This window comes from Balaenoptera ricei, chromosome 3 (assembly GCF_028023285.1).
Source record: "Balaenoptera ricei isolate mBalRic1 chromosome 3, mBalRic1.hap2, whole genome shotgun sequence".
Classification (NCBI taxonomy): Eukaryota; Metazoa; Chordata; class Mammalia; order Artiodactyla; family Balaenopteridae; genus Balaenoptera; species Balaenoptera ricei.
This window is the reverse complement of record NC_082641.1, coordinates 111,614,226-111,641,828: the sequence shown is the minus strand read 5'-3', so window position 1 is coordinate 111,641,828 and position 27,603 is coordinate 111,614,226. Positions and strand designations below refer to the sequence as shown.

The window sequence follows — 27,603 nt, the reverse complement described above, 5'->3', positions numbered from 1 at the left end:
CCAATGTCTGTCCAAGTGTCTCCTTATGTGAAGACTTCAGAGTCCCAGAAACATCCCATGAGGTCATCCTGGAGATGGGGACCAAGAGTGTGAGAGTCTCAGAATAGACAATTAGAAGGTGCCAAGTAGGCACAAGCTTAGGCCCCAAACCACAATGGGATGGGGACCAGTGGGTACCATGTTGAGTCACCTGGGAGGAGAATGTGGGGCAAGGTCAGGGACTGTTCTCAATTCACGGTGAACCTGTGGGTGATGGGGAGCCACTAGTAGCTTTTGAGCAGGGCTGTGATACATCTTGTACTCCAAGTGGTGACCAGGACACTCGCGGACAGAAGGGGCAAACTGGAGGGGTGACCGCACAGGAGGCTGTTGAGGACCTGGCTGGAGAGGGAGGGGAGGGGAGGGTTCAGGGGATATCAGGAGGGAAGCCCCTGTGGGCTTGGCAACTGTTCATGCTGCCACTTGAGGCATCACTTGTGCCATCACGGCACGTGGGCACGGAACAGAGGCAGGTGGCGTTGAGGGACCAGCAGCTGGGCAGCTCCCAGCAGGACCGGGGAGAGTGAGCAGGGGCGTCTGCTCAGAGCCGTGCGCTCCGAGTCCTAGAGCCTGAAAGGCAGCCGGGCCCCCAGAGCCCTCCTAGCCCAACCCCTCATTATATGGATGTCTAAACTGAGGCCCAGGGACAGGAAGGGACCTGCCCGAGGCCACTCGGGTGCCACCAGCAGAGCCAGGCCTGGAGGCCAGGTGTCCAGAGCCATAGCCAGGCATCTGCCCAGTTCTCTCGAGCCCCAGGCCGTGATGCTGCCTCGTTTTTCCCTCACTGGGAAATCACCCTGGGAGACGGGGCCTGCCGGGGAAGACGTGCTGAACAGTAAATAACCGAGAGTGAGGAGCAGTTCATTTGCCATAAATATCTCCAGAATTTTAAAAGGATCTGGGGACTATTGACATGGACTAAATCTAATAAAACATTCATTTAATTAAACTTTAAATGACCCAAATATTTGCTGTTTGGTTAATATTTGTGTAGCTGACAGGAGCAGAATTATGATGGTTTTGTCAGTATTCGTGCATTCTAATTTTGCATGCGTCTTTCCCGTGAAAATCACACATCTTCAGACATACAAATGCTCGAGGGTGCGCTCAGGAAAGATGCGGGAACCAGCTATCCCAGCGGCGGATGGCGAGCCACACAGGCTTCCCACTCGGGTTTGTTTGTTTGTTTGTTTGTTTTTAGCCCTGTGCTATAGGCTCCTCCAGCCATTTTTTCTACAACTGTTTAAAATGCAAGACTTTGGGGCCACATGGAGGAAGGGGCTCCTACATTGCACGTAATCTTACATTCCCATGCTCCTAGACTGGTAATTAAGGCCCCCGGGACCCCACCGACCACACTGCCTCCCCTCCCCACCCGCACCCACATTCTCCCTTTCCATCTCCCCATTCCCACCACACCTCAATCTTTTAAGGCAGTGGCTCTCAGGCCTCAGGTACCACAGAAGCCCCTGGGTGCTTGTTAAAACCTGATGCCCATCCTGCCACCAGACAGTCTGTACCAACCTGGGCTTGAGGGGCAGGAGTCTGTGTTTTGATCAGTTGCCCCAGAGATGAGATGCAGGTGGCGGGAGGGACTGTACCTGGAGAAGCAGAGTTCTGGAGCCCAGGGGAGGTCCTGCTTCCTCTGAAGGCCCCTCCCTGACTTCCCATTTGGCCTTTTACTTTTACTCTCACTGGTGCTCATACGTGCAAAGAAAACATGGGTTCCTTTTGTAACATAACTGACCTCTTCACACACCCCACCCACCAGCCACTGGGAGAAAAATGTCCCTAAATGTTCAGTCCATTGTAAAGCTTAGTCCTAGCTGATCATTTTAACAGTCCACGGAAGTAATGCCCTAGCTAATAAATATGCTTTGTGTCTCCAATTCCCAGCTCCCCAAGCTGGTTTCTGAGTGTAGAGGGAAGCGTGCGGCTGTCCACCGCCACCTCTGGTCCCCACCGCGAGGACCCCTGGTCGCGCTGTCCACGGGCACCCGCGGCAGAGGTCAGCCCTGCTGTGCTCTTGGTCTGGACACTCTCAGCCTAGTGGAGTCCAGAGTCCCCACTGGCATGATGCGCCCTCGAGGTCTGGAGGCCGCTCCGTCAGGCCCAGGTCTGACAGTCCGATGCAGTCCTCAGGTACAGAGGCCCAGAGCACACCCTGACCCAGCCAGGAACCTCTGGGCCCCTCCATGCCGTGAGGGACCGAGGGGGCTCTGGCAGACGAGCGCAGGCCCTGGCTCTCTGCCGCATCTTTGTGGTCGCCCGAGGTGGTGGGGTGCAGGCCACTTGAGGGAGGGTTCAGCCTCCTCCTGGAGCCCCCCGTGGTTCCCCTCACCCGCACACCAACGGGCATGCTCTCTGCCCTTCCTGCTGTCTCCCTCCTCATTCCCACACGCCCAGGACGAGGGGGGCCTTCTACACCCCCTCCCACTTCCACAGAGCACGGAGCCTTGTGGCTCTTCTGAGGAGGAAGAGTTGTCTCCTCTGCACTTGGGCACAGTGGGAGCTAAACTATTTTAGCAAATTCTTCTCTCCCTCTCTCTACCCCTCTTAATCTCCAGAGCCTGGGTCTTGCTACAGAGGTTTAGTGGCTTCTCTGCCCTGAGCAATAAGCCTCATGACTCAGAGGTGGGAGGGCAGCAAGCAGAACATGATTTAAGAGGGAACTTGAAATGAATCACTTTAATGTTTGTAAAATATTACGCCAGTTGCGTCTGCATCAGTCACTCAGTGCTCATCTTTCCTCGTGTGGCTCCTTCAGCGGGAGTCACATTTTTCCTGTGTGCGATTGTCCCCTCTCCACTGGCCTGTTGGCTTTTTTTTCCTTCTTTATTTCCATTTTCTCCATTTTTCACCCATCCATCCAACAAGCACTGATTAAGCACCTAGTGTATATCTTGTTCCTCTTTGTGGGCCCAGGGCCAGGCCACTGAATGTTTGCAGAGGGGAAAGGGCTTTGGGGCTTAGGATCAGACCTTAGTGCACCTGCTTTCACCGTACCTGCTTTGCGGTGTGTGGCACCTACAGCTGTTTTTGCTCCCCTTCCCCTCCGCCTTTCCCACACACACTGGCAAGAGGGTGTGAGCACAGGTGTGCTGCCTGGTCACAGCTCAAAAGTGTCCCGCTGAGTCACAGAGCTCAGGTCCCAACTCTGTGCCTTGCTCCACCTGTCAGGCCCCCAGGTCCCAGCGTCTTTGCTGGCATCCCAGAATAACACAGGCCCCCAGAGCCAGCCCCCCCCCCTCCACTCATGCTGCCCCTGGCTGCCTCCCCAAGCTCCCCAAGTAGATTTGGGGGCAGAACAGTGGAGGGGCCGTCCAGTCAGTGAGCTAGTGACGCCCCCTCCAAGCCTCATCCCATTTTGGCATTTGTATACCCTGAGTTTGATTCTTTTCTTTAATCCTGAGAATTTCAAAAGGCCTGTGATTGCAGGGAGATATTTTAGACCCTTCCTCTTTGCCTGATGGATGATCAGTCTTAATGCCAGTTATCAAGTATAAAATGGCAAGGATTAATCATTTGTACAGCCCAAAGTACACTTCAAAAAATTAAAGGCTACAGTGCACAGTGGCTGAGCAGAAATCCAAATCCAAGTTCAGAGAATCCTTAGACAGAAACAAACCTTCAAAGGTCAGCCAGTTCATTCCCCAGACTTCAGACAGTGCAACCTTTAATTTGCCCCCAGGTGGATGAGAAACCTGTCGGCCCAGCCAGCAGACCTTGACAGCACTTACTTGGCAAGGCCCCGACTCCAGGGGGCCTGGAGGGCACAGGGCAGGGCCAGGACACCTGGCTCCCTGGTTTCGGAGGGGCAGCCCACACTCTTAGCTTGACTCACAGATCCACAGCCCAGATGCTTCCCCTACGCTAGCTGTGGTTCCTGACCTGATTTGCCTCAAACAGCCCTTTGAGCATTTAACATAAGTTGTGGCCCCTCTCCCAGGAGGTGTGTCCATCTGTACATTTAGTCAGCACATTGTGGACAATGTTCCTGCCCCCGGAATTTGCCCAAGGCCCTTGACCTGCAATAGACCCCTGTGGCTGTATCCCTTCAGGTATAGACTCCATCCCCTGGGCCTCCAGCTGACAGCTTCTCCTTTCCCTGCAGAGGTGGTACAGCTCAGCCTCGCCCCTGAGGAGAGGGTCAGTGTGGCCACAGTGACCGTGGGCCTGAGCACAGTGCTGACCTGCGCTGTCCACGGAGACCTGCGGCCACCCATCGTCTGGAAGCGCAACGGGCTGGCCCTGAACTTCCTGGATTTGGAAGACATCAATGTAAGTCACCTGGCTCTGACTCTGAGCTCAGACGCACCTCCCGGGGAAGCCAACTGTGCAAGATGCCGAGATGCCATGTGGTAGCTGCAGGGCCAGAGGGCTTTCTTTTCACATCCCACGTTGGTGCCATTCAGCCTGTTGTCTGGTGTCTGGAGGTATCAGTCCCACCTCGTGCAGAGAATAGGATGGATGGTGGCTGCAAACTGCTAGCCAGCCCCAGAATAAGGTGAACAGGGGAGGCGCGGTGGGCAGGGCAGGAGGTTCCTGGGCAGGGGAGAGCATCTGGCTGGGTGCCCCCCAGGAGAGACTCTGGACCCTGAAGCTGGGGAGGATACAGACAGCTGGACGCCAAGGAGGGGGTATTCCCTGCGGAGGGCAGAGGTGAGCCTCTGGGCTGGGTCGGCTGGAGGGCAGGGGCAGCGGGGTGGTGAAAGGAAACAAGATCAGGCCAGAGGGGCCTGCCCAGGGGCCTTGTTTGCTGGGAGAGGGAGTATGGATGTGATGGGTTGAGCAGAAGAAGAGAGCTCCAGAGCTCTCACAGCCTAACGTGAGCAACGGGGGTCTCCTGGGTTCCAAGGGCCCAGGCACCCCGCACTGGGGTCCCAGCATCACCCCACTCTGCCTTTAGGACTGGACAATTTCTTAAACTAATCCTCAGTGAATTAATCTATTAGAAGAGCAATATTATCGGTGCCTCCCTTCTACTGGACTTGAGGAATAAAGGGATTGAGTCAAGAATATGCACTGGCCTTGGTTTGGCACAGGATGAGGTGGCTTCCTGGGAGTTCATGGGAGAAGATGGAGTGATGTCACCCACATAGGGCGCTGCCAGGATGGCTGACAGGTCTTGAGCTACTGTGACAGGAATACAAGTTTCAGGCAGAAAAGGGGCAGCCCTGGTCTTCTTGGCTCAGGACAGGCCAACCCAGATGGGCTGCTTGGCCCCAAGAAGGAAGACCTGTGGGATGAGTGGTCAGTTCCTGTAGCCACTGTGAGGTGGTGAGGGAGGTGCTGGGGCAGAGGGAGCCGGCCTGGGCCGTGTGACCCATGAGTTGGACTAGCACAAGGGGCAAGGGACCAAAAAGAGACCAATTGGTTTGCTTACATGCAACACCATTCCAGCCATCAGCCCTGCCCCACAGTGGAGTGAGCATCACAGGAGGCAGTGAGCTCCCCGTCCCTGGAGGCATACAAGCTCAAGCAGGATCATGGTAAACAATGCTGCTAGCCACAAGAGGGCAGCTAAACCCCATGGCCTTGAAGATCCCTTCCAACTCTGAGACTGCTTTGTGGGGAGAGAGGTCCAGCGTTTAATCCTGCAGGAACCACAAAGTTGGAACTCTGCTACTCTCTAGGCCCCTTTGGATGTGCCCTGGAGAACATGGGGGAAGCAGATGGGAAGAGGGGGTCACTCTAGAGTCCCACCCTGGGCAGAGCTGGGCAGAAGTGCCCTTCCCCCACCTTTGTCGCACCAGGCAGGATGGTTTCCTTGCAATTTCCCCACTATAGTGAGCATAGCCTATATCCCACCCATCTCTGAATGTCAGGACCAGCACAAGCCTGGTGGCTGCTTGATGGTCAGATGCTGGGTGGGCAGAGTTCTTCATCTTCTGAGCCTGAGGTGCCCAGGGCTTGTCTGCGATCTTAGCAAGGGAAGGCACTGGCGTGTTTGTATTTGTAAAGACTAGGGTGTATGTGTATGTGTGCATGTGCACGTGTGTGTGCTGGGGTGCACATTTGTGTGTGCATATCTCTCAGGGTGGGTTGTCAGCTTTTAACTATGTTTGGCCAGTAGTGATTAATTCAGAACTAGGTCAGGTCCTCCTGTGTCTGTCTGAACATCCATGTGCATTGCTTGATGCTCTATTTAAAGACATTAGAAATAAAGGCAGAGGCAGAACTCCTCTTAATGCACTTGCCAATGGTTAATTAAATTACTCTGAGTGTCTTTCCCCTCCCTCGAACACGCCTCCAGCACCAGCTCAATTGAATTTCTACTTTTCACAGTGAGGTTAGCAATTTGGGTAATTGTGGGTGCAACTGGAGATTAATGGCCTCTTGTTACCTCCCAGGAAACACTTGCTGCTCTGGGCTAGTCAGCAGCCCACAAGCAGGCAGGGGCCTGTGCTTCTCAGAAACCCCCGCGTGAGGGTGCAGGGCAGCGCCAGCCCCGCAGGGGTCCTTGCCTGATGCATGCAAGCACACACAACACAACACAACACACACAACACACTCACACACACACACACACACACACACACACACACACACACACACACCTGCCTTTAAGAGGGGAGGGACGCAGCACAGCCTGCTCATGAAGGGCCAGGCTCTGGGGTCAAAAGGATCTGGCTTTAAGTCTCAGCTCCGCCACTTACTAGTTGAGTGACCTTGGAAATGGCACTTGACTTCTCCAGGCCTCAGTTTCCTCCTCTGTGGAAAAGGGATAAATAATAGATCCTGCCTCATAGGGTTATAATGAGGATTAAGAGACACGTGAAATTCTTAGCATATAATGTTCCATGCTAACTATTATCACTCTCATTTTCATAATATTACTAATTATTATTATTATTATTATTATTATTATTACTGCTCCCACCAGACAACACTCTCCACCCCTTGCAGCCCGAGTCCCCGAACAGCAGCCAGCGCAGTCTGGTGAGGCTCCCCGTCAGGCAGGTGTGACCCTGGGGTGCCCCTGCTGCCTGTAGTCGCCTCGATTCAGGTCAGCCTTGATTCATCCGGAGGGCGACACTGACCAGCCACCTCCGGCAAGTCCAGGGCCGCCACCTTCTCTGGGCCTGCGGGGAAACGGGGATGAGGCTCTCCTCCTCGCGTGGGCATTTTCAGGCTGAGCGTATCCGAGGACGGTGAGGAGAGCAGCCCCAGGAGGACATCAGGCTGGAGATGGGTGGAGCTGGGTCATCAGGATTCACAGGGCATTTCTGAAGCAAGATTGGTCAGGGGAGAAAAGCCCAGGGGGGGCTACCCTGGTCGAGCAAAGATCAGGGATCGAGGGGTTCGTAGAGCCCCCCAGCCTGTGGCATCTCAGCGCCCTCCCCCACCTGCCACAGTCAGAGATGAAACACGATCACAGTCCTTGTAATGAGTGACTGGCTCCCAAACGCTCCACAAACAGGGGAAGTTGATCAGCTTACAAAACCCCAGGCGGGCAGATTCTAATCTTAGAGAGCACCGAGAGGTGTGGACCTCCTTTCTTTGTCATTTGTATGAGACATCTTGATTGGCAACAAAATATTAATCACTTTTTCACTACTCTCTTAATGAGAGGCTTTCATGGGCAACAAAATATTAATTTGTCTTGTCTTATCTGTTAAGAATTCTGTTAATGAATTCAGTCACAGAGCTACTACAGAATGCCATGCTAATGACACATGTAATTAAACTTTTCTGACTTGCAAACATCAAGGATGCCTCAAGCATTAGAATAATATTTGATCAGAAAGTAAATGTACCCTTCTAGCCCGGAGCCAAGCAAGAAGGAGCCACTTGGATTCCCCAGTGAGCAATGTCGCTGTCAGGAGCAGTCAGGAGTCACCAATGTGTACACGGCCGTCCATATGGCCTACGTGGGGAGCCATCCTCTGGATTCACTTAATAAGTGCCTGCGAGTGGCAAGCCCTGTGCCAGAGCGTAGAGCAAAGACATTCTCCCCGGCCTCGCGGGGGCAAGGTAGCACAGACCTGTTGTGCCCCGCCCCCGGGATGCCTGAGCCCCCCTCTGCAGGATGCCTCAGCCTCACTGCAGCACAGGCCATGAGGGGCCCTGCCTCAGCCCCACCTGGCAAAACAAACCCCCCAAGCAGAGGGCAGCACTAGGTACCAGGAGCGCAATGGCCCCCAAGACAGGTGCTCCCCAGGAGGGGCGGGAATTCTGCCTCACCTCCCGGCAGCAGGTCTCTGGATTATGATACCTCCTTCTGTTTGCGTGATAAGAAATCAATAGTTGCTGCTCATGCACGTTCCCCAGAGCCCACAAAGGGCGGCCTGTAATTTGTTTACTTCCTGGCCAGCTGCTGGGCTCTTTACAGAAGCAGTGGTGGGTGTGGCGGCTTCAGACCTGGCCCTGTGGCCCCCACCTCAGCCTTCAAGGACCCACGGCCACTGCTCCAGCTCAGAAGCTGAGGGCAGGGGACAGGCACAGCAGGCCCCTGAGCACCACCTGCCCTGATCTTAGGCCAGGCTGCCGGCCAGCAGAGCACCTATGCCAGCGTGCCTGGGCGAGCCCACACCCCGCAGGCCATGCACTGTGCGCCTGTGATCAGCATGCCCAGCCTAGGGCCCAGCTCTGCTCAGACAGCCCTGTGCCACGTGGGGGAGGGCAGCCCATCACGCTGGAGCGCCACAACCGGAGTCCGTGGGGGAAGTTTACCCTCAGGAAGGACTCTGCCTTAGGAGGCAGGGAGATGCCTCTCACCACCGGTACCCAAGCGGAAAGGGGACCAGCCAGGTGCCCCCTGAGGGCTCTCTGGGCTCTGGGGTCATACAGTGCTGTGATAAGGAAATTGTGTGGTAAGCAGGGACGTGTGGGGCACGAGAGCCCTGCACAGGAGCCAGGAACCTTGCTTTTTCACCTGGACCACAGAGCCTCCATCTTTCCTGTCTCCTGAGGCCTGTCCTCTGAGACAGGCATCGGGGCTGGGGTGGGGGCCCATCTCTGAGGCAGATCCATACACTTCTCGCCCTACCCTGGCCTCCACACTAGGTGTCCTTGAGGTGAGGGGGAGGCTGCCTCACTTTCTGCAGAAGTGGAACCCATCCCTGGCTGCAGCGCCCTGCCCAGACCACACAGTAGCTACTCCGGAAATAAAGTGACCGTCCCCAAACCCAGTCTTCACGCCCTGCCCCAACAATGTCACCTGCCCTCCCCTCGTAACTGTCTTCCTCACTGTCCCTTATATCCCCAAGGACAGGGGCTGCCCATCAGGGGAGGAGAAGCAGGGAGAAGACATCCCCAAAGTCCCAGAAAATAGCCGACTCCTGAATCCTTGCTAGCGTTAATGCTGGTGTTTCTACCATCGGTACTAAGCCACTGCTGTGTCCAGGAGCCAGTTTCCATGCTAGTCCGCTCACAAGCATTTAATCCTCATCGCAGCCCTGTGAGGCAAGTGGGGTTCTGTTAGTCAGAGGGTCCAGGAACTTGCCAGGGCCTGCAGCCAGCCTGCACACCCCAGCCAGAGCTCCCCGGGTTCCTTGCTCTTAGGACACAGCACCTAGCACCAAGCATTGCCAAGGCCTCGCCCTGGGGCAGCTGGGCCTGCCTGCTGCTTCAACGGTAACCGCTGCAGTGTCCGAGCCCCAGTGGATGTGTCCCCTCCTGGTGCAGCCCGTGTGTCTGGTGCTCCAGGTCTCGTTAGCCACCAGCCTCTGCCACAGCAAAGAGAAGGCAGAAGGCTCTGAGACCAGCACGTGGAATTGTTTGGCCGAGATATTCTCAGGGAGAGGAAACATTTTTCTATTGTATTCTTCTTTAAAAAAAAAAAAACGGCTTATAACAAACCCCATATATTGCAGATGACTTGAAAAAGCCACTCTTTTTTGCTGTTTTTTTTCTTTCACCAAATCTCCCTATTGGGGGCTTTCAGATGTTGGCAGGTAGAGTACAGTGACAAAAGCAGAAAAACAAAACCCATTAAAAGAAATTATTTGTGGCAGTGTTTGAAGGATGTGTTAAAAGATTCACTTTTTCCCCATGCCTATATGGTGTAAAACCATGAACAAATAACTCTAATGAAGCATATGCTCTCAGCCAGCTCTTCTTTGGAAGTGAGTTATTAAAAAGACCAAAAGAGAATGATTTAAGAGCTCATGACTCATTTAATTCTTATTGTCTTTGTATGAACCAGTCATGAATCTATTGTAAAAAGATGAGAGGCGTTTGATTAGCATGGAGAGCTGTTTGCAACATGCTAGACAGTGGTTGTAGGTTCTGCATTAAAATAATCTCATTAAACGTTTGGGTACATTTTGTTTTAAAATCTTGGAAAACAGTATACTTGAAGCACTCAAAGCCTTTGGCCAGCTCATGTCAAAAACCCTGGTTACAGATGAGCAACCGGTTCTTTTGAGCTTTGGATGAGCTCAAACCACGAGAATTGGCCAGAGCTCTCCAAGAGACAGGGCCCGGGTCCATGGTACATCAGCCTGTGGAACTCACGGGGGTCTCTGCCCTCCCAAATACCTCCACTGGCCTTGGCTTTCTCAGTGGCCTCCTCAGGATCACCCCTCTTTCCCCATAGTGTTACGACCAGGGTTCTTGGCCTCTTTAATCAACAGAAATTGATCAGAGGCCAGACAAGAAATTCAGGCAAGGCTTTATTGGGGCCCCTGCTGCAGCAGCGGGGAGCGAGAACAAACAACAGGAACCCTTGCTGGCTCACTAGCTGAGGGGGGTGGAACCAGGGAGCTTGTTCTTTACATGAGGTGAGAGTAGGGGTGTGTCCAGGGGGGTCGGGCTGGAGGGCCAGCTTACATGGTTTGCCCACCCCTTCGGTGGTGTTGTGTGCAGAGGGCATGCGCAGTACCCTGCTTTTGCTCCTGACCCCTTGGTTTTGCTCCAGGCTCTTCAAAAGTGGCAGTTGGGTTTTTTGGTCTCTTTGTATCTTTCGTCCGGAATTTGCCCCAACTGCGCATGCACGCAGTTATTTTTAGTCCCATACAGTTTCTTTGTATTCTGTTGCTTGAGGAGAGGTGTGTCCAGGTGCAAGCACTGCAGCGCTGCAGCAAAGGGGCCCAGGTCCCAACCTGTCTCAATAGTACTAGCTTCAAGGCTTTGCTTGTGCTCAGTGACCTCTTCTGGCCCCATCTCAAAGGTACAGAGTCCCTCAGGAAGGTTCTGATCCAGCTTCCGGACCCTGAATGCAGAGCCCCAAGCCCTACGCAGGGGAGCTCACATTCAGGCTGTTTTCAGGCTTTATCTAATGAAAACGATACTGTGGTGAACATCCTTATACATACCTCTTTGCACATTTGTGTAAGCAGCCCTGTAAGATAAGTTCTTAGAAGTGGAATAACTATATCCAAGAGTGGACATGTTTTCAGTTTTGATGGATATTGCCAAATCTCCCTCCAAAAAGGTTGCACCAGTTTATACTCCCTCAAATGGTGTATAAGATTTTTAAACACCATAGCAGGAGAAAATTCCTGATTGCAAGCCTTGTTGGTCCCTGAAATGAGCCATGGAAGGAAATTTAATCAAATCCTCCCTGGGGTGTTTCCGGAACAGCAAGAATGCCTGTCAGCTGTCTTGGCTGGGAGTGTGACCCAGGTTAGAGGAGCTGGTAAGGCCCTCTAGGCCTGGAGACTCGTGATGCAAGTGACCCTGGGGGGAGGGTTGCAGGGTTCCCAGATGAAGGCAGCGGGTTCGAGATGGTGTGGAACTTCAGTTGACCCTGCAGGGCAGTCTAGCGCCTGAGTCCCTTCCCACCCAGGCTGGGCACACAGGGCTGATCAGTTAAGGATCTGAAGCCCCATTCAGGGGCTCAGGCCTGCAACTCCCCGGAAGACCCCAGGAGCTGCCACTCATCCACGTGATATACTCTAGAGTCCTGGCCAGTCAAGAGGTGTCTGCCCTCTGGCCTCTGGGGATGGACGAGCTGGTGCTCAAAGCAATGTCTCTGGCGTGAGCCTTCTCGTACAGGTACCCAGGCCCCTGTGTGCACTCAGACACTCAAGCTTGTCCCCAGGGCAAATGCTTAGCATCCACACAACTGGGTCAGAATCTCCCCCATTTGAGTTCTGGAACCAATTACAAAGTTAGAGACAGCAGTTCATACAGGAACGGCCTCACTCTGACATCAATTTCAAGTTTGGGGAGTTCCCCAAGCTACCTTTAGGTTTAATAATTTAACTAGAAGGACTCACAGAGCTCACTGACAGCTGTTATGCTCACAGTTATGGTTTATCATCAGGAAGGAGTACAGATTAAAATCAGCCAGAAGAAGAAGCCCACAGGACAGAGTCCAGGAGGGTCCAAGTGCGGAGCTTCCATTGTCTCCTGGCGCGGTCATGGTTCCCGGCATAGACGTGTAACAACATACCTACCAGGGAAGCTCACCCAAGTCTGTGTCCAGAGCCTTCACTAGCACTCGATCCCATACTGCCCGCATGGCTGACCCCTAGTATCCAGCCAGGAGACAGGAGGCAGAGCTGGTACCATGTGGTGCAGGGCTCCCATCATAAATCACATTGTTAGATGCTCTGGTTTGCTCAAGCAAACAAAGGCACATCCCAAGGCCTAGAGTTCACCTCCCAAGAGCTGAGGGCAAAGGCCAGACTCCTCTCTGGGTAACGTTACTTCTTCACTTCACTTCCTGTGGCTCCCCACGAGCCAGCACTCTAGGCTGACACACCTCCATTCATTCAGCAAACACTAACTGAGCTCCCGTTATGCACCAGGCACCATGCCACACATGGGCACAGGATAGGGGTGCACAGAGAGATGAGGTGCCTTCCCTTTAGCACTGACCACATAAACCCCAGGCAGCAAGTGACTGCACACTCCCCACAGTCCTGGGGAAGCCCGGAGCCTGCCCACAGAGCCTTCTCCCACACCTGTGGCTCCCTGCCCTGGGCCAGGCCTGGGAGTGGGCAGGAGGACAGACCCACTCCAGGCTGCTCACGCCCAACGTGACTGTCCACAGCAGCCTTCCCCTGGAGGCTCAGTGGCCACTTAGGCATTGCTTCAAGTTGCAGGGACTTCTCTTTTAAGAGGACTTTGATCAAAAGGACTGCTTCTGCAGGCCCTCACAGAGTGACAGGTCTGTCCTCTGAGGGGCTAGAAGGAGGTGACCAACACGGGAACCCCAGTGTGAGTCCGAGGGGTCAGCTGTGTAGAGAGAACAGTGGTTTGGAACATGTGTGTGCACACATGCTCATGTTTACTGCATGTGTTCACAAGGGTGTTTGTCTGTGCCCACCAATGATGCATCTGGTCTTTGCTGGGTCTGGATAATGGGTGTGTGTGTTCATGTGAGTGCACACATCTCTGAGGACCGGCCGTCACTGCATCGCTCAGTGTTTGGGTGCATTTGTGCAGGTGGGATGCTAGGGTTAGTGAAATTCTGGGGGCCAGAGTCAAACCAGCCTGGGAGAAAAGACCCTCTCCTTTACTCCATCCTCTCCAAAGAGAGCCAAGAGTGCTCCTGAGAAGGGCAGAGCTAGAAAAGCTCTGAATAAATGTTTCTAAACTTTGTAGCACTGACAGTACCATTAACCTAACCTCTGAAATCACTCTGGAGTCCTTGTGTCTAACGTTTAGTCACTAAATAATCAGCACTGATGGCTCATTTTCATATTACTTAGACCTGACTCACATGTATCACTATGACAACATCCCCCATCTTGCCTCTGCTTAAATATTGTTTAATACTGAAGTTTCATTTAATTACTTTATTAAGGGCAGATACTTAGAAAATAGCTTTTTAAAAGGCAAAAAATACGTACCTTTAAGTAAAACTGTCTCTTTTCCAAAGACAGGTGTGCATCAATACAAAGAATGGTCTAATCTGGCATCTGTTTATTTCTGGAAGGAACCTTGGTTTTGTTAATACATTTCTATGCATCAGAGCAAAGAAAAAAAAAGCCATCCATAAAAAGACAGTTACAGAGATGCAATCAAGCACTGATAGCAACATTCAGACACACCTCAGAAAACCTTCAGGAGGAGAAGGATTGCAGGTTTAGTTTTATGTAACTTCTTATAAATCAGTTTTTAAAGTAATTTCCTTACATCTAATGAGGTAAATTTGATTTCTGTAGCCAGTATTCATGCTCCAGAAAATAATATGCACTTTTTTCCTGTAATTATATGATGCCTATTGTTTCAGCCCAGAGCCATTATTTTATTTAGTACAGAGTCAGGTTCTCCCCAGGGCCTAACTCACAGGCTGGTAATGAGTTAGGTGCTCGAAGTAGAGCCATAACGCATCCGGCAACCCACACGCCTCCACACCTGAGCGATCACCCAAGGGACATGCCTCTGCTCCCAGGAGCAGTGAGGAAAAACAGACGGAGAGGTTAAGCAACTCTGTTAGGGGCTCCCAGAAGCCATCAGCCCGGTGTGGGACTACACGCATGGGCTCTGCCTGCTGCACTGAGCTGAGCCCTCCCAGTGTGCCCAGGCCTGAGGATGCAGCATGGAGAAGGGGGCAGGGTGGGAAAGCAGGGACAAGACTTGAGACCAGCTCTCTGCCTCCCCACCAGCCACTTGCTTTGGACCCCGTGTGATTGGTAACATTTGGGGGCACAGGAAGGCAGGAGGTGGGCGCCTCCATTGTGAAACCCAAAGAACCGGAACCGGGGCACAGCCCCTGCAGAGAGCCTAGCTCAGCGCCGTGTGCAGTCTGCTCAGCGAATATGCACTGAGGGCTCACTCTGTGTCGGGCCCCGCTAGGCACTGGGGACACAGCAGAGCGCAGGAGGCACGAGGGCGGAGCTCACATTCTAGCTGGGGAGACACGCGGCAAACAGTATGCTAAACGGGAGTAAGTGCGTGCTAGGTGCTCCGTGGGGGTTACAGATAGGGCCGGCAGATAACATATGAGCGGACTTGAAGGAGGTAGAGCAAGCCAGACTGATAGTCCTGGGGCAGTGGGACAACAAGGAGAAAGTTCCTGAGGGGGCAGGATTCCGGGCATGTTGGAGCAACAGCAAGGGGCCGCAGTGCTGGAGAGGAAGGAGCAAGGGAGCGTGGAAGGAGACGGGGCGGAGAGGGGACGGCGGGTCATCCCTGCAGACCCTCTAGGGCTGGGACTCTGAGTGAGGGGGGCGTGGTCTGGCTGCGGCGCAGAGGGGCAGCGGCGGAGGGCCGTGCGTCTGGCCCACGGCAGTAGCAGTGGAGGTGGTGCGAGAAGGTCAGACTCTGAATATATTGCGCAGGAGAGCTCTACTTTCTCACCCCATGGGGACTGGGCATTTGTTTTGCTTTATGGTTTTCAGGGTTTTTTCTGAGGCTTAAACAAAGCGACGTATGTCAAGATTCCCAGCACACAGTTAGCTCGTGGAGGCTGTGAGCTGGTGTTATTACTGGGCACCACTCTGCAGTTGATCTGTGGGAACCTCAGCCTGGGAGCTCTTCTCAGCCTGTGGTCCCATGACCACCCAACCCCACTGAGGTGGCAAGGAGAGCAGGGGGTGCCAGAACCTGAGACTGACTACAAGGGCCCTCCTGTGAGGCAGGGCTGTGGGTATGAAGGCTCAAGAAGGCAGCACAGAGGGAAATGCCGGGGGATCCCCAGCACCAAACCCCTTACAAACAGCTCTGGTGTTGCCCTTTGGGATGGAGTCTATCCAGGAACCAACCAAGTGAGGTATTGAGGTTCCCCAAGGTGGGGCCGCACCCAGCTCCCCAGCCCTCTTTCGAGATGCCATTCCACCACTGAGACTCCAAGCAAAATGTATTTTCCTGCAGACTTAGGTTTTGACACAGAAAACGACTTAGATTAGAAATATGTCAACCCCAGAACTGACTAACCATTAACTTTTCATAAGCAACTCAGGTATGAACCCTTTATGACTCTGTTATGCCACAGGACAAATAAGCTATCTGGTGTTTTATTTTTATTAGGGAAGCTTCCACTGCATGATAGGAATGGGGCTTTTTACAGCAGAGCAATGTTTCAGAGAAAACTCTAAGGGTTTCTTACAGCAGCCTTCTCCAATATTTCACTCCACTGGGAGCACTTCTGAGTATTTTTTTCCTTGATACTGAAAGCAGGCTGCATGCATCCACTCTCCACCTTCCAACCTGTGCCTTAACCCAAACCTCTCTTGGGCCTGCACCCTTCATTGGGTTAATTAGCCAGAAAGCATCTTTAAAGGACTCATGATGGTTGTGGCCGGGCCCTTGGACAATCCTTGTGCCACACTGACTGGTGGCCTTCCGTCCCTCCTGCCACGAGATTGCTTCTGTGGAAAAAGGAAGCTCAGGAAGGACAGGGAGAATGACGGGAGGGATGGTTTGGTGTCGTCTCCAGGGGGTCAAGAGGAGTTTTGCATCTTTTGTTAATAATAAGAAAAGTAGCAGCCCCCATGTATGTCACACTTCCCACATTGGAAAATGTACTCGTGGGCATTCTCTTGCCAGATCTCCCCATCACCCCAGGAGGCAGATAGGGCATATAAATTGTCCACAATTTACAGGTGGGGAAGCCAGTGCCCAGAGGGATGAGGGAACATTGATCAGTGCCAGAGTTCAAGCTAAACCCTGAGTATCTTGAGTGCCAGCACTGGGCTTCCCCCATCACTCCTCACAGCTAGTACTGCCCAGCCCTGTTTCTCACCAGGGAGCCAGGACCTCCTCTGTCCCATCAGCTCTGAGCACCACACCTCGGAGATGTTTGCTAGCTAAAGCCAAACCTGATGAAAGGTCTCCCTGAAACACCGGTAATTCCATTCCCCAGCATGTCTGCAGTTGGTGCCTGGATAGGGCCAGCATTGTGCATTGTTCTGCAGGAGACAAGGCAGCTGGCTGGAAAGGCCCTGGGGGAGTGCTGCGTGCCCAGCGCTCACCAGGGGACTCTGACCAGCTCAAAGCCCCCTCCTGCCCATCCCTCCCCATGTGCTGGCCAAATAGGATCCCACTCTGTGAGGCTGCAGAGGTCACAGGGACAAGGCTTACTGAGCCATTTCTCATGGAACCCCTGGCATCACCCCTTCTGCTCTCGAGTACATCCCTGCCCTTGTTTTTTGTTTGCCCTCATTTTCCTCAGAGTTCAATTTCCCTTCTCTTAGGTTACCCAGATCTCTGTAAGCTGCCTGAAATTATTTGGAGATGGGGGTGAGATCTAAACCAGTGGTAGGCAAACTATAGCCCATGGGCCAAAGGCAGCCCACCACATTTTTTTTTAATAAAATTTCATTGGAACATAGTGATACTCATTAATTTAGGCATTGGTATGGCTATTTTCATGCTACAAGGCAGGGCTGAGTAGTTGACAGAAACCCTATGGCCCAGAAAGCCAAAAACGTTTGCTATCTGGCCCTTTAAGAAAAAGAGGGCTGACCCTAAAGGAGGCCGCCCTCCAGAGCTTCTCAACAGGTGGACAAGAGCCCAGGAAACCAGCCAAGCAGCAGCACAGGAGGGGCAGGTGAGCCCAGTTGTAGAAATGGAGAGGGAGGGTGCTGGGGAAGGTGTTCAAGCCAGACCTCACAGAGAAGGTGAACAAGATCTTAAGAGGATGTACAGGGTCTGGGCAAGCAACACGGAAGAGACATGGAGGTCCTGCTGCCCAGCCCTGCAGGGAGCTCTGGCTGAGTAAGGGGGCCAGGCAGAAAGGAAGTCTCTCGCAGCTACAGGGTTTCTATTTTCCTGCAAAACCGGAGACCTGGCTATCCTTCCCAGGCTACTCAACAGAGAAGCCAATCTTGTTGTCTTCCTTGCCCCAGCAGGACTTTGGAGAGGACGACTCCCTCTACATCACCAAGGTGACCACCATCCACATGGGCAATTACACCTGCCATGCCTCTGGCTACGAGCAGCTGTTCCAGACCCACGTCCTGCAGGTGAATGGTTAGTAAATGGCTCCATGCATGTTGTCCCCCCAAAGTGTTCCCAAACGCTGCTCAGAACAACCCTCCTCCCCTCCTGCATTCTGTCTTCTTAAAGAAATACCTGACCCCAAAATGTCCCATCTTTCCTGTAAGTAAAGAGGGGCTGGGGAGGGGGGCGAGCAGGCAGGGGCAGAGTCTGCCGACTCATTTCCTGGTCTGGCTTCCTCTGAACCCCGTGTCCAAAGCCTCCTCTGATGAAGTGAGTTAAGGTGGGAGGGGGTGAGTCACTTAGGCAGGTCACACCCAGCATCTCCAGTACGCCCCTGTAGAATGTGCAGTGTGCCCTGTAAGTGATGTTACCAAACCGAACTTGGGTCCACCCGCCTGCTCAAGGTAAAGCCAGTCTACTGACACTGGGTTGTGGTGAAGGAAAGCACAGTGTTTGTTGGAGGGTGCCAAGCAAAGAGTCCAGGCAGCTAGTGCTCAAAAGGACCCAACTCCCGAAGGCTTTCAGGGAGAGGTTTTAAAGACGGGGGTTGGGGTGGGGTGCTGTGGGGTGCGTGATCAGCTCGTGGACATTCTTTTGATTGGTTGGTGGTGAGGTAATCGGGAGTCAATACCATCAACCTTCTGGTTCCAACCGGTCTGGGTTCTACGTACTTGTGGACAGCATAGAGTTAACTTCTTCCACCTGGTGGGGGTTTCAGTATCTGCAAAACAGCTCAAAGGGCATGGCTCCGAATATTATCTATAGCCCTTGAGGAGGAACTAAAGGTCCTTGACTTTGTTTAATGGCTAAACTGTTATTATTTTGTCTTGCTTGACTGTTTTCTTTTCTGCATTTTCTCACTTGTCTGATTAAATTTATTGTTTGGCACTCAGGGCAGGCCTGGGAGTCTAAAGGTTTTCTATAGACAAGAGGCAGGTGGAGGACATGGGGGCTGGGGAGGGAGTCTGTCCCGGGAAGGCCCCATAGGGTCCTGCTCGGTTACAGTGACATGGAGATGGCAAGCTGTTGTGGTCTTGATCCAGTGAGAAGCAGACACTGTCTAGAACACGCCACTCCTCCTCCAGGTACTGTGGACCCAAATCACTTATCCAGTTGGGAGGCCTTACTTTCTGAAAAAGGGGCTGGTTCCCGCCTCCCTCCCCCCAGAGGCTTAACGAGCCTCAGCTTGGGCCCAGCCAAGCAGAACCTCAGCAGGCTTGGCAGGTTTTCTTTGCTTCTCACAGGCCCCTGTGTTGCCAGGATTCCCAGAAACTGAGAAGAATTAACCCCTGCTGATGACCACATCAGCAATTACAATAGCCAGTGTTTTCTGAGACTTTCTCTGGCCAGTTCCTAGGCTAACACATTCACATGGACTCTCCCAGTCAGTATATTTTAACCCACTTTATGGATGAGTCTCTAGGTAAGGTCACTTTCCTGGGGTCACACCACTGGTAGGTGTCATTCTAGACCCAGGGCTTGTGCTCTGCCCTCTGTCACACTGCTGGCCACTCCAGCCATCACAACAAACAAGCCATCACAGTGCCGTGGCAGATCAGCACTCCAGGGAAATTAGACGTGTCCAGCCACGCCCAGCTGGACGTCACTGCTTTCACCAAGCAGGCCTGAGCAGGGCGTCTGTGCACCAGAGAATAATGTGAAAGCTCCAAGTCAGCCCCAGATCCTTTGTGCCAGCTGTGTCCAGGGCTTCTGCTCTGAGATAAAGTGTACGCGGTGTTGAGAATAATTACATCATGAGGTTCAATGTCACTTACCTCTGGGATCCTGGGTGACAAGCCATTTAAGGACAACAGAGTGAGCTCAGCTTGCCTCTACATTTGTCCTATAGGATGTTTTAGGGATTTTTATGTTCATATGTGCCGAAGCCATATTTTGTTAGTATTTCCCTTGAGCTGGGACATATTTAATCCTTTGGGGCTTTGTGGCTGTGTTTGTTGGCTTGAATCGGGGTGTACAGGCGCCTGCCGGAGACTCTGTGGTCTTAAACACCTTTAATACATGAATGGCAGGTCCACGGTGCTGGGAGGGCCCTTCTGCTTCCTGTTCCCCCAGAATTCTGAGACATAGCTCATGATGGGAATGAGCCATTTCCTCCCTCCTGGTGCTGAATCTGGCAGCAAGGCCCAGGCCCACGGACACCATGTGTTGCTGGGCTGAAAGTAGAGACCAGGCTGCTTCCTGTTGCTACCCAAGTGGGGAGTGGACTCTGCAGCTGGCACTGGAGAGTTCTGTTCGAGCCTCCCCAGCCACTCCACTCCCACCCACCCCCCAGCCCAGCGATTGCTAAATAGGCTGCTCGGGGCCTAGGGGAGTCTAAATAGCAAAACCTCCCCACTGAGATCCAGAGACAGGCCACCTGAGATCCATTTCCTAACTGCTGAGAGATTTAAGGCTTCTCTTCCAGCCGAAGTACTAGAGTCAGCGGCAGCATGCTGGGACCTCTGCATTTTGCGGTGGGCTTTCCACCTCATGCCATGGCTCACTTCACTCAGTTCCATGACGGCTGGGCTGGGCTATTAGGGTGGGCCTCACTCCAGGAGCCCACAAGGTCCCTGGGCTGGGCTGACCCCCAGGCACTTGGGGGTGGCATTTGGGTCCATTAAGCAGCTCCCTCATGGGAGCACCGTACTAAGGTAGATCTGCTGTTGCCTCCCAAGGACACGAGTCCATTGCCTGCTGACCAGGGTACAAGACACGAGGTTTTCAGAGCATTCCAGAAATGAAGTGTGCTGTGTTGACTGAGAGGGAAAACCTCCCTATCTGTGTGGGAAGGTGGGAAGATGTCGTTGAAAGTAAAATGGTACGAAAGACACAATGACAGTAGGAACATTTACCGAATAATTACTGGACACCATCTCTGTTTCACAGATGAGGAAACTAGGGCTCAGAGAGATTAAGTGATTTGCCCAGGAACCCCAGCCCTACAATTAGTATATAACTGCAAAATGGATCTTGACACCAAAGCCTAGACTCTTGACGCCTTCTCCGCCCCATCCTCCCCTTTGGGACATTGCACTGTTGCTATTGGCGAATCCAGACGTGGGCGTTCAGCAGGTCGGTGTTGATGTGCTGTCGGGGGTGCACACTGTGAGGGACCGGGGATAGGAACCCTGCCTCGTTTATCCCTGCCCCTGGTGCTGAGCTCACGCCTGGTCAGAAACAGCTGGCTTAGCGAGCATCCAACGAAGGACCCACAGCGTAGATATAAGGGCAGCCCCTGCCCGCAGCAGGACTGAAGTTGATGACCTTCACGGCTTGGTCGTCCAGCTCCAGGTGGGCTTGGCAGATCACTGTGCCGATGCCCGATGCTGCTCAGGTTACCAGGGGGAGGCCCAGGAGGGCTGGGCCGCTGCGGAAGGCTCACCGAGGTGGTGGGCACGGGGGGCTTCCGGGCAGGAGGACTGGGAAGGTGAGAAGGCACCGTCTGTGCTCAGACCAGAAGGAGCCCTGCTTTGCTGAGGCATCTCGTGGAGAAGATGTGAGAAAGCTATAACAGATTCATCTGTGGGATTCGTTCCTTTTCGTCAGTCATCCCAAGCGTGAGTCAAAAGCATGAAAGATGTCCCAGAGCAGTTTGAGTAGAATTGGTGGGGTCGCCCAGCTGTGCTGTGGGTGGTGGGATTTGGTCCCCTCTTGGCCTGGCAGATGGCCTGTGGCTTACTGAGCCGAGGCGGTGCCCAGGACACACAGACAGGGAACAATGTTCTGTCGGTTGCTTCTCCTTGCTTCTCCTCAGTCAGAGGGAGGACAAGAAGGGGAGGAAGATGAAGCGGGGAGAGGAGGCCCTGCCAGCTCCCTGCCTCTCTGAGGGCTCAGAAGACTCCATGTGAATGGCAGGTGTGCTGGGGAGGCAATATGTGGCCAGTGGGCCCAAGAGACAGGGATACCGCTCGTGCGAACAGGAGCTGGGTGGCGCTGTTCCACCCAAGGCACAGCGCAGACCCGAGCTGGAGACACCTCTGTCATAGGGCCAAGACATGAACTCTGAGCCAGAGAGACCTGCATTCAAGCCTAGTACCTATCCAAGTGCTGGTACTTCCTTGACATACATCTTTGACGAGTAAACTCACCTGTGAAATGGGAATAACAATAGTGCCTCCTCCCTTATAGGCCTGATGAGATAGGATATGTGTCAAATGCTTGGGAAATGCCTGGCCAGATATAATTCAAAGTCCAAGATGGGACAGATATGGGGGAGATTTTGTTTTGTCTCAAGCCATATTTAACTGTAGTTGGTGGACACAGATGGTCTGAGCTGGTAGCCCCTCAGAGACCTTCCAACTCATTATACAGATGGGAAAATCAAGACCCAGAGGAAGTTGCCAAGCCAGGAATAAAATATAGACTTCTCCCTGGAGCTGCCTCACTCCCTGGTGGCAGGGGCAGGCCTCCATATACAGGCTGGGTCACCATCTTCTGGAGCTTCTTCTCCATCCAGGACTCTGCCTTGACCTGGTTTGCTAAAGGAAACCCTTCCAGGCAACTATTTCCTTTCTCAAATTATTAGTATAACTTCCCCATAGACCAGACCTCCCGGAGATGAGGCCCAAACACTGACATGATTTATAACTTCATGCAAACTTCCCACATTGCTTCCATAGGAGGAACAAAAACTTCAGAAATAAATGATTAATCCATTAAATTAAAAACACCCTCAACCTCCCCACAGTTCAGACAAGTAACGATTCATTCCCAAAACACAATAGTAATCTCCCAAATCTGTTTATTACTCCAGCTTGGTACTTTTGTGAATGTGCCTCTTACTTAAGACATATTTATGCTGCCTTTCACCTTGGAAATGATTGATGTTTCCCAAAGAAAATGTGCCTTTGTGTTATGTATTCAAATATGTTCATGGGAAGGTTTTGCAGATTTAAAAGAAAACGAATATGTTTATCCCAGATACATTAATTCGAATGCTTTTTAGTGTGTGAATTAACACAAAGGAAGAGGGGAGATCAGAGCCAAAGGAAAACAGTTGGGCCTTTGCCTCGCTGCTGGCCGAAAGCTGTGTCTCCACCTGATCCCTACCCTGGGAAGGGTAGTTTCTCACAAAGAAAATGCAGGACTTTTTCTGACAGGACCCTGACCAAGCAGGGGCCAAGGGTACCAAGGTCTTTGATGCCTCCCTGCCCAGGGTTCTCCTTAGGTCCTCCCTGTCCTGGCAGGAGGCTGGATCAGGGCTCTGGCTGCAGTGTTCTCTCAGAGCCCGGGGCCTGTTCCACACCAGCTGCAGTCTTAGCAATGCCTCATCACACGCGAGGAGGACAGTTGGGTCCTGGAGGCAGTGGCTGAGCTTCTACCCAAATGATGGGATGGTTATTTTTTCCCTCTAACCTCCCATTGCCAGTTTTCAACTTAGCAAAGGTCAGGTCAGGGCAAAATGGGCTTCTCGGTGGAGCTCCTTGGTACTCCGGGGTTTGCCTTCCATGTCACAGGCCCGCTCGTGCCAGGCATGGAGCTGGGAAGATCCAGGAGACTACTGGCCCCGACCTAGCCAGGGGTCTGGGCCTGTCTGCAGGGCCCCCTCCCATTGCTGCTGGCTGGGCTGTGCTTCTTTGGCCTCCTCCACGCCCAGAGGCCAGAGGGCAGACACCTCGTGACTGGCCAGGAACCACAGGAGGGGAGGCCCAAGCCACTGGTTCACAGAGGGGCAGCAGCAGCTTCCAGGCCCGGGAGTCCACCGTGCACGCTCACAGACGCACACACGCACGCACACCGGGACCCAGGCCCTGCCGCACCCCTCCCGCGTGCCCCTGCCCCGTGAACTTCTCTCCCTCTGCCGTGCCCGCCCTGCCTTCTTGACTCCACTGCCCTGCACTGATTGGTCCCTTGGCTAAGAATCCTCCCTCCCACCCCGCTCTCCCCGCTCTGCGCTGCCTTGCTGCCAACACCACCTCATCCTTCACTGTCATCATCATTCATTCATTCAATAAGCATTTACTGAGGTTCTCTCCATGCCACTCACCAGGCTGAGCACTGAAAACATAGCAGTGGACAGACCAAAATCCCCATCCTCATGGAGCAATTCGAAGGGTGGAAAATACTAAGGAGGAACATTTTAAAACAGGAGGGGATAAGGAGACTCAGATAAAAGGTGGAAGCTTTAGGTATGATGGCAAGTAAAGGCCGTACTGAAAAGATGACATTTGTGTCCACTTGGTGGGAAAGTCAAATATGCCTCCAAAGGATCTGGGTCTGAGCACCTGGAAAAGTAGAGGCCATTCACTGAGAGGAGAAGATCGTGGAGGAGCAGCTTGGAGAAGAAAGATCAGGAGCTCGTGGGGACATGACAAACGTGTGATGTCATGCAGCCCATGGGGTATCTAAGTCTGGAGCTGAAGGAAGAGGTTTGACTGGAGGTATAAATTTCTGATGCCTCACAGGGTGGCTGGTATTTAAAGTCAATAGACCAGGGTAGATGCTGAAGGAGTGCAGATAGAGAATGTCCAGCAGCCGAGCACGACAGCACTGAGAGCCTGGGGAATGAGAAAAAGCAGCAAGGAAGGCAGAGAAGAAGCCACAGAGACAGGAAAACTAGGCGTATGGTGTCTGGGGCCAAGTGGTGTCTGGGGCCAAGGAAGAGGAGTGATCAGCTGTGGTGAATGCCATCGGCAGGTCAGGGAAGGTGAGGAAAGAAAACTGGCCATTGGGTCAGGGTCAGTGTAGGGGGGGTGGGGCACTGTGGTCCAGAGCAGAGCCATTTCCACACGTGGTGGGGAAAGGTCTGCCTGGAGCTGGCTCTGGGGGGTTGGGGAGGAGATGTGAGAGCCACCAAGTATGGACAACTCTCCAGGGTGTTTCCAAGAAGAAAAATGGGGCAGAGTTGGGGAGAGAAGCTGGGGTAAAGAGGTTTGGGGGTTTTCTTCCAAGATGGAAATTAAAAGCGTTTAATGGACTAATAGGAAAGATCCAGTAGAAAGGGGGAGACTGATGCAGGAGGGACAGAGAAGTGCTAGAGCGACGTCCTGGACAGGACGTGAGGGGATGGAATCTAGGAATGAGGCTCACGGGACAGGAAACTCAAAACTGGGTCCTTTTCTGGAGAATGGAAGGAGGATGGTCTGGCGGTGACAACACCTGCCCCACCTCCCAGCCCATGGGGTAGGGGACGGGGCGGGGGGAGGAGTGTGGGGAGAGAGAGCCACAGGCACTTAAAAGGCTGCAAGAGAAGGAGTGTCACCAGGTTTCCATCTGAGCAGGAAGGTGAGGAATGCTCACAGAGGAGTTTAAGGATAGAGGACATTTTGCTGACGGCAGAACGTGAGTTCTAGAAGGCACAACAGAAGGTTTTGGGGATGGTGGATGCCCCAGCGGCCTAGGCTCTTGTGAAGACTGACAGAATCCCAAATCAAGGGCATGAGGGAAAGGGTCCTGATGGCCCTCAGTTGGAGACGAGGAGACTGGGGACAGGGGCCACTGGGAGGTGGCAGACGTGGGGTTCTGAGGCCCATCTTTAGTCCTGCTGATGGAGGGATGGAGGTCCGAGGAGGAGTGGTCGTAGCCCCCAGGATGACTTCGGCTCCTGGAGACCTCCAGGCCAGCCAGGGTTTCCTCTCTCTCAGCATACGTGCGCTGTCTTCTAACCCCTGCCACTGGAGGCCCAGGTGTCTTTGCCCAGCAGATAGTCCTTTGTTTTTAAGGGAATGGATGGTTCCACTCCCTTGACTTTCAGTCAGCTTTCGTCTTGTTGTAGAACAGCGCCACCTATTTCAGTTCAATCGGTCTGCAAGAGCTTCCAAGTCAGGGCTGACCCAGGGTCTCACCTGGAACCTGACAGGTAGAAGCAAATCCCCCAGCCCCAACCAAGACCTCCGGAATCAGACACTGTGGGGTGGGCCCAGCATTGTTTTAACAAGAGCCCCCGCTCCAGCCAGGGGATGCAGATACACACTCAAGTGTGACAGGTTCCTGGGTCCACAGATTCCCATCAAAGGGCAGGGCAGAGGCAAAGGCCAGTCTTCAAGGCTGGTGCTGGCCACTGGACACCTCACTGAGGAGACCGGTGCCCAAACCACCAGTTCACTGGACAAACATACTATCAATAAAGGGGCAGGCCCCACAGGCATAAGGAAGGTCGGTATTTCCTTTGTGAGGTGGAGGGAGTGGATCCAAGTGCTCTGTTCTGATAAGTCTTCCCAGACCCCTATCCCTATGTCCCCAAAGCTCCCTTCTGGTAATCCTCACCACACTTGCAGTTATGTTATTCATCTTCCCCCTGACAGAAAGCTTCATGAGGCCAGGGACTGGGTCGATCTTATTCACTGCTCTGTGTGTAATGCCTGACACTTGGTTGGGATGTAATAAATGTTGACTGCACAGTATTGAGTTGACAGAATTTTGTAAACTCAATAAAGACCATTAATGTGCTGCTGGACTCAAAGATGGGAAGTGCCTCAGCCCTCCCCTCTCCTCCCCACACTGCCTTTCCCTCTCCCCCTGCTTCTCCCCCTCCCCCTATTTGCTATTGTAATACTTGAAATACTTTGTAATATCTGGTATGGAAAAATGACAGTCATCACTCTTGTTTTTCAAAATTTCTTCTGCTGTTCTTTCACATTCTTTCTTCTAGCTAAATTTGAGAATTATTTTGTCAAGACCCCACTAATTGATTTTAACTGGAATGAGATTAAATGTTTGGCATAATTTGGAGTATCTTGTTTCTTAACAACAGTAAGTCTTCCTATCCAAGATCATCTCTCTCTAATTTTTCAAGTCTTTTTATACGTCTTCAGTGAGATGTTATAGTTTCATTCATTTCGGTCCACTGTGTTTTCTATCTGGTCGCTACTGGTACATAAGTGAGCTATTAATTTTGTCTGTCTGCGTACTGGCCCCTTATGGTACTCGCTTATTAAACCTTACACTTTTGGTTCGTTATCTGGAGCATATCCAGGTAAAGTATCATTTTTCTCCACCTCTTTAATATTTATCCCTCTCATTTCTTGCCTTCTATTGACAGTAACATCCAGCAAAATGTTGAGAGTCTGATATTGCCTCCTTTCCTCTTTCCTTTTTGTTTTATCCCCACTTGATGTTTCACCATTCTGAAAAGAATGGTGCTGGTCCCACTTTTTATAGAGATATTCTTCATTGTAGAAAGAAAATATTATTCTGTTCCTATTTTATTGAGGTTTTTTCCCTCAATAAATGGATTTTGAATTTTTTTCAAAGGCCTTTTAGTGTCTAGCAAGAGAATCAAATGGGTTTTCTTTTTTGACTGCCTTTGACTTGCATATGATTAATTATAGATTTCCTAATAGTTAGTCATTGAAACGTATTATACTTGGTCACAGTATGTTCTTTTATTGGGTTGGCCAAAAAGGTCGTGAGGTTTTTCTGTAACATCTTATGGAAAGTAATACATCTTACCCAATAATACCATGCTAGGTTTGATTTGCTAATATTTTTATGTGCGTATTTGTTTTTTGTGTGTTTTTTTAATTTTTATTGGGCTGGCCAAAAAGTTCGGTCGGTTTTAACATATTATGGAAAAACCTGAACAACCTTTTGGGCCAACCCAATAATACCATGCTAGGTTTGATTTGCTAATATTTTTATGTGGGTATTTGTTTTTTGTATTTTTTTAATTTAATTTTTATTTTATATTGGAGTATAGTTGATTTACAATGTTGTGTTAGTTTCAGCTGTACAGCTAAGTGATTCAGTTACACATATACATATATCCATTCTTTTTCAGATTCTTTTCCCATATAAGTTATTACAGAAATGGAGTAGAGTTCCCTGTGCTTGCTATAC

At 52.1% G+C, this 27,603-nt stretch overlaps 1 protein-coding gene across 4 annotated transcripts in view; it reads left to right on the top strand.

The window, feature by feature from the left end:
• FSTL4 (follistatin like 4) overlaps positions 1–27,603 on the top strand; it is a 427,364-nt gene that overhangs the window by 358,544 nt on the left and 41,217 nt on the right. For 3 of the 4 annotated variants that reach the window (XM_059917074.1, XM_059917073.1, XM_059917071.1), the window contains 2 exons: positions 4,154–4,320; positions 17,730–17,853. In XM_059917074.1, the coding sequence (XP_059773057.1) occupies positions 4,154–4,320; positions 17,730–17,853 (291 nt within the window). The remainder of the gene's footprint in view (positions 1–4,153; positions 4,321–17,729; positions 17,854–27,603) is intronic. The other variant, XM_059917072.1, reaches the window with a different exon arrangement.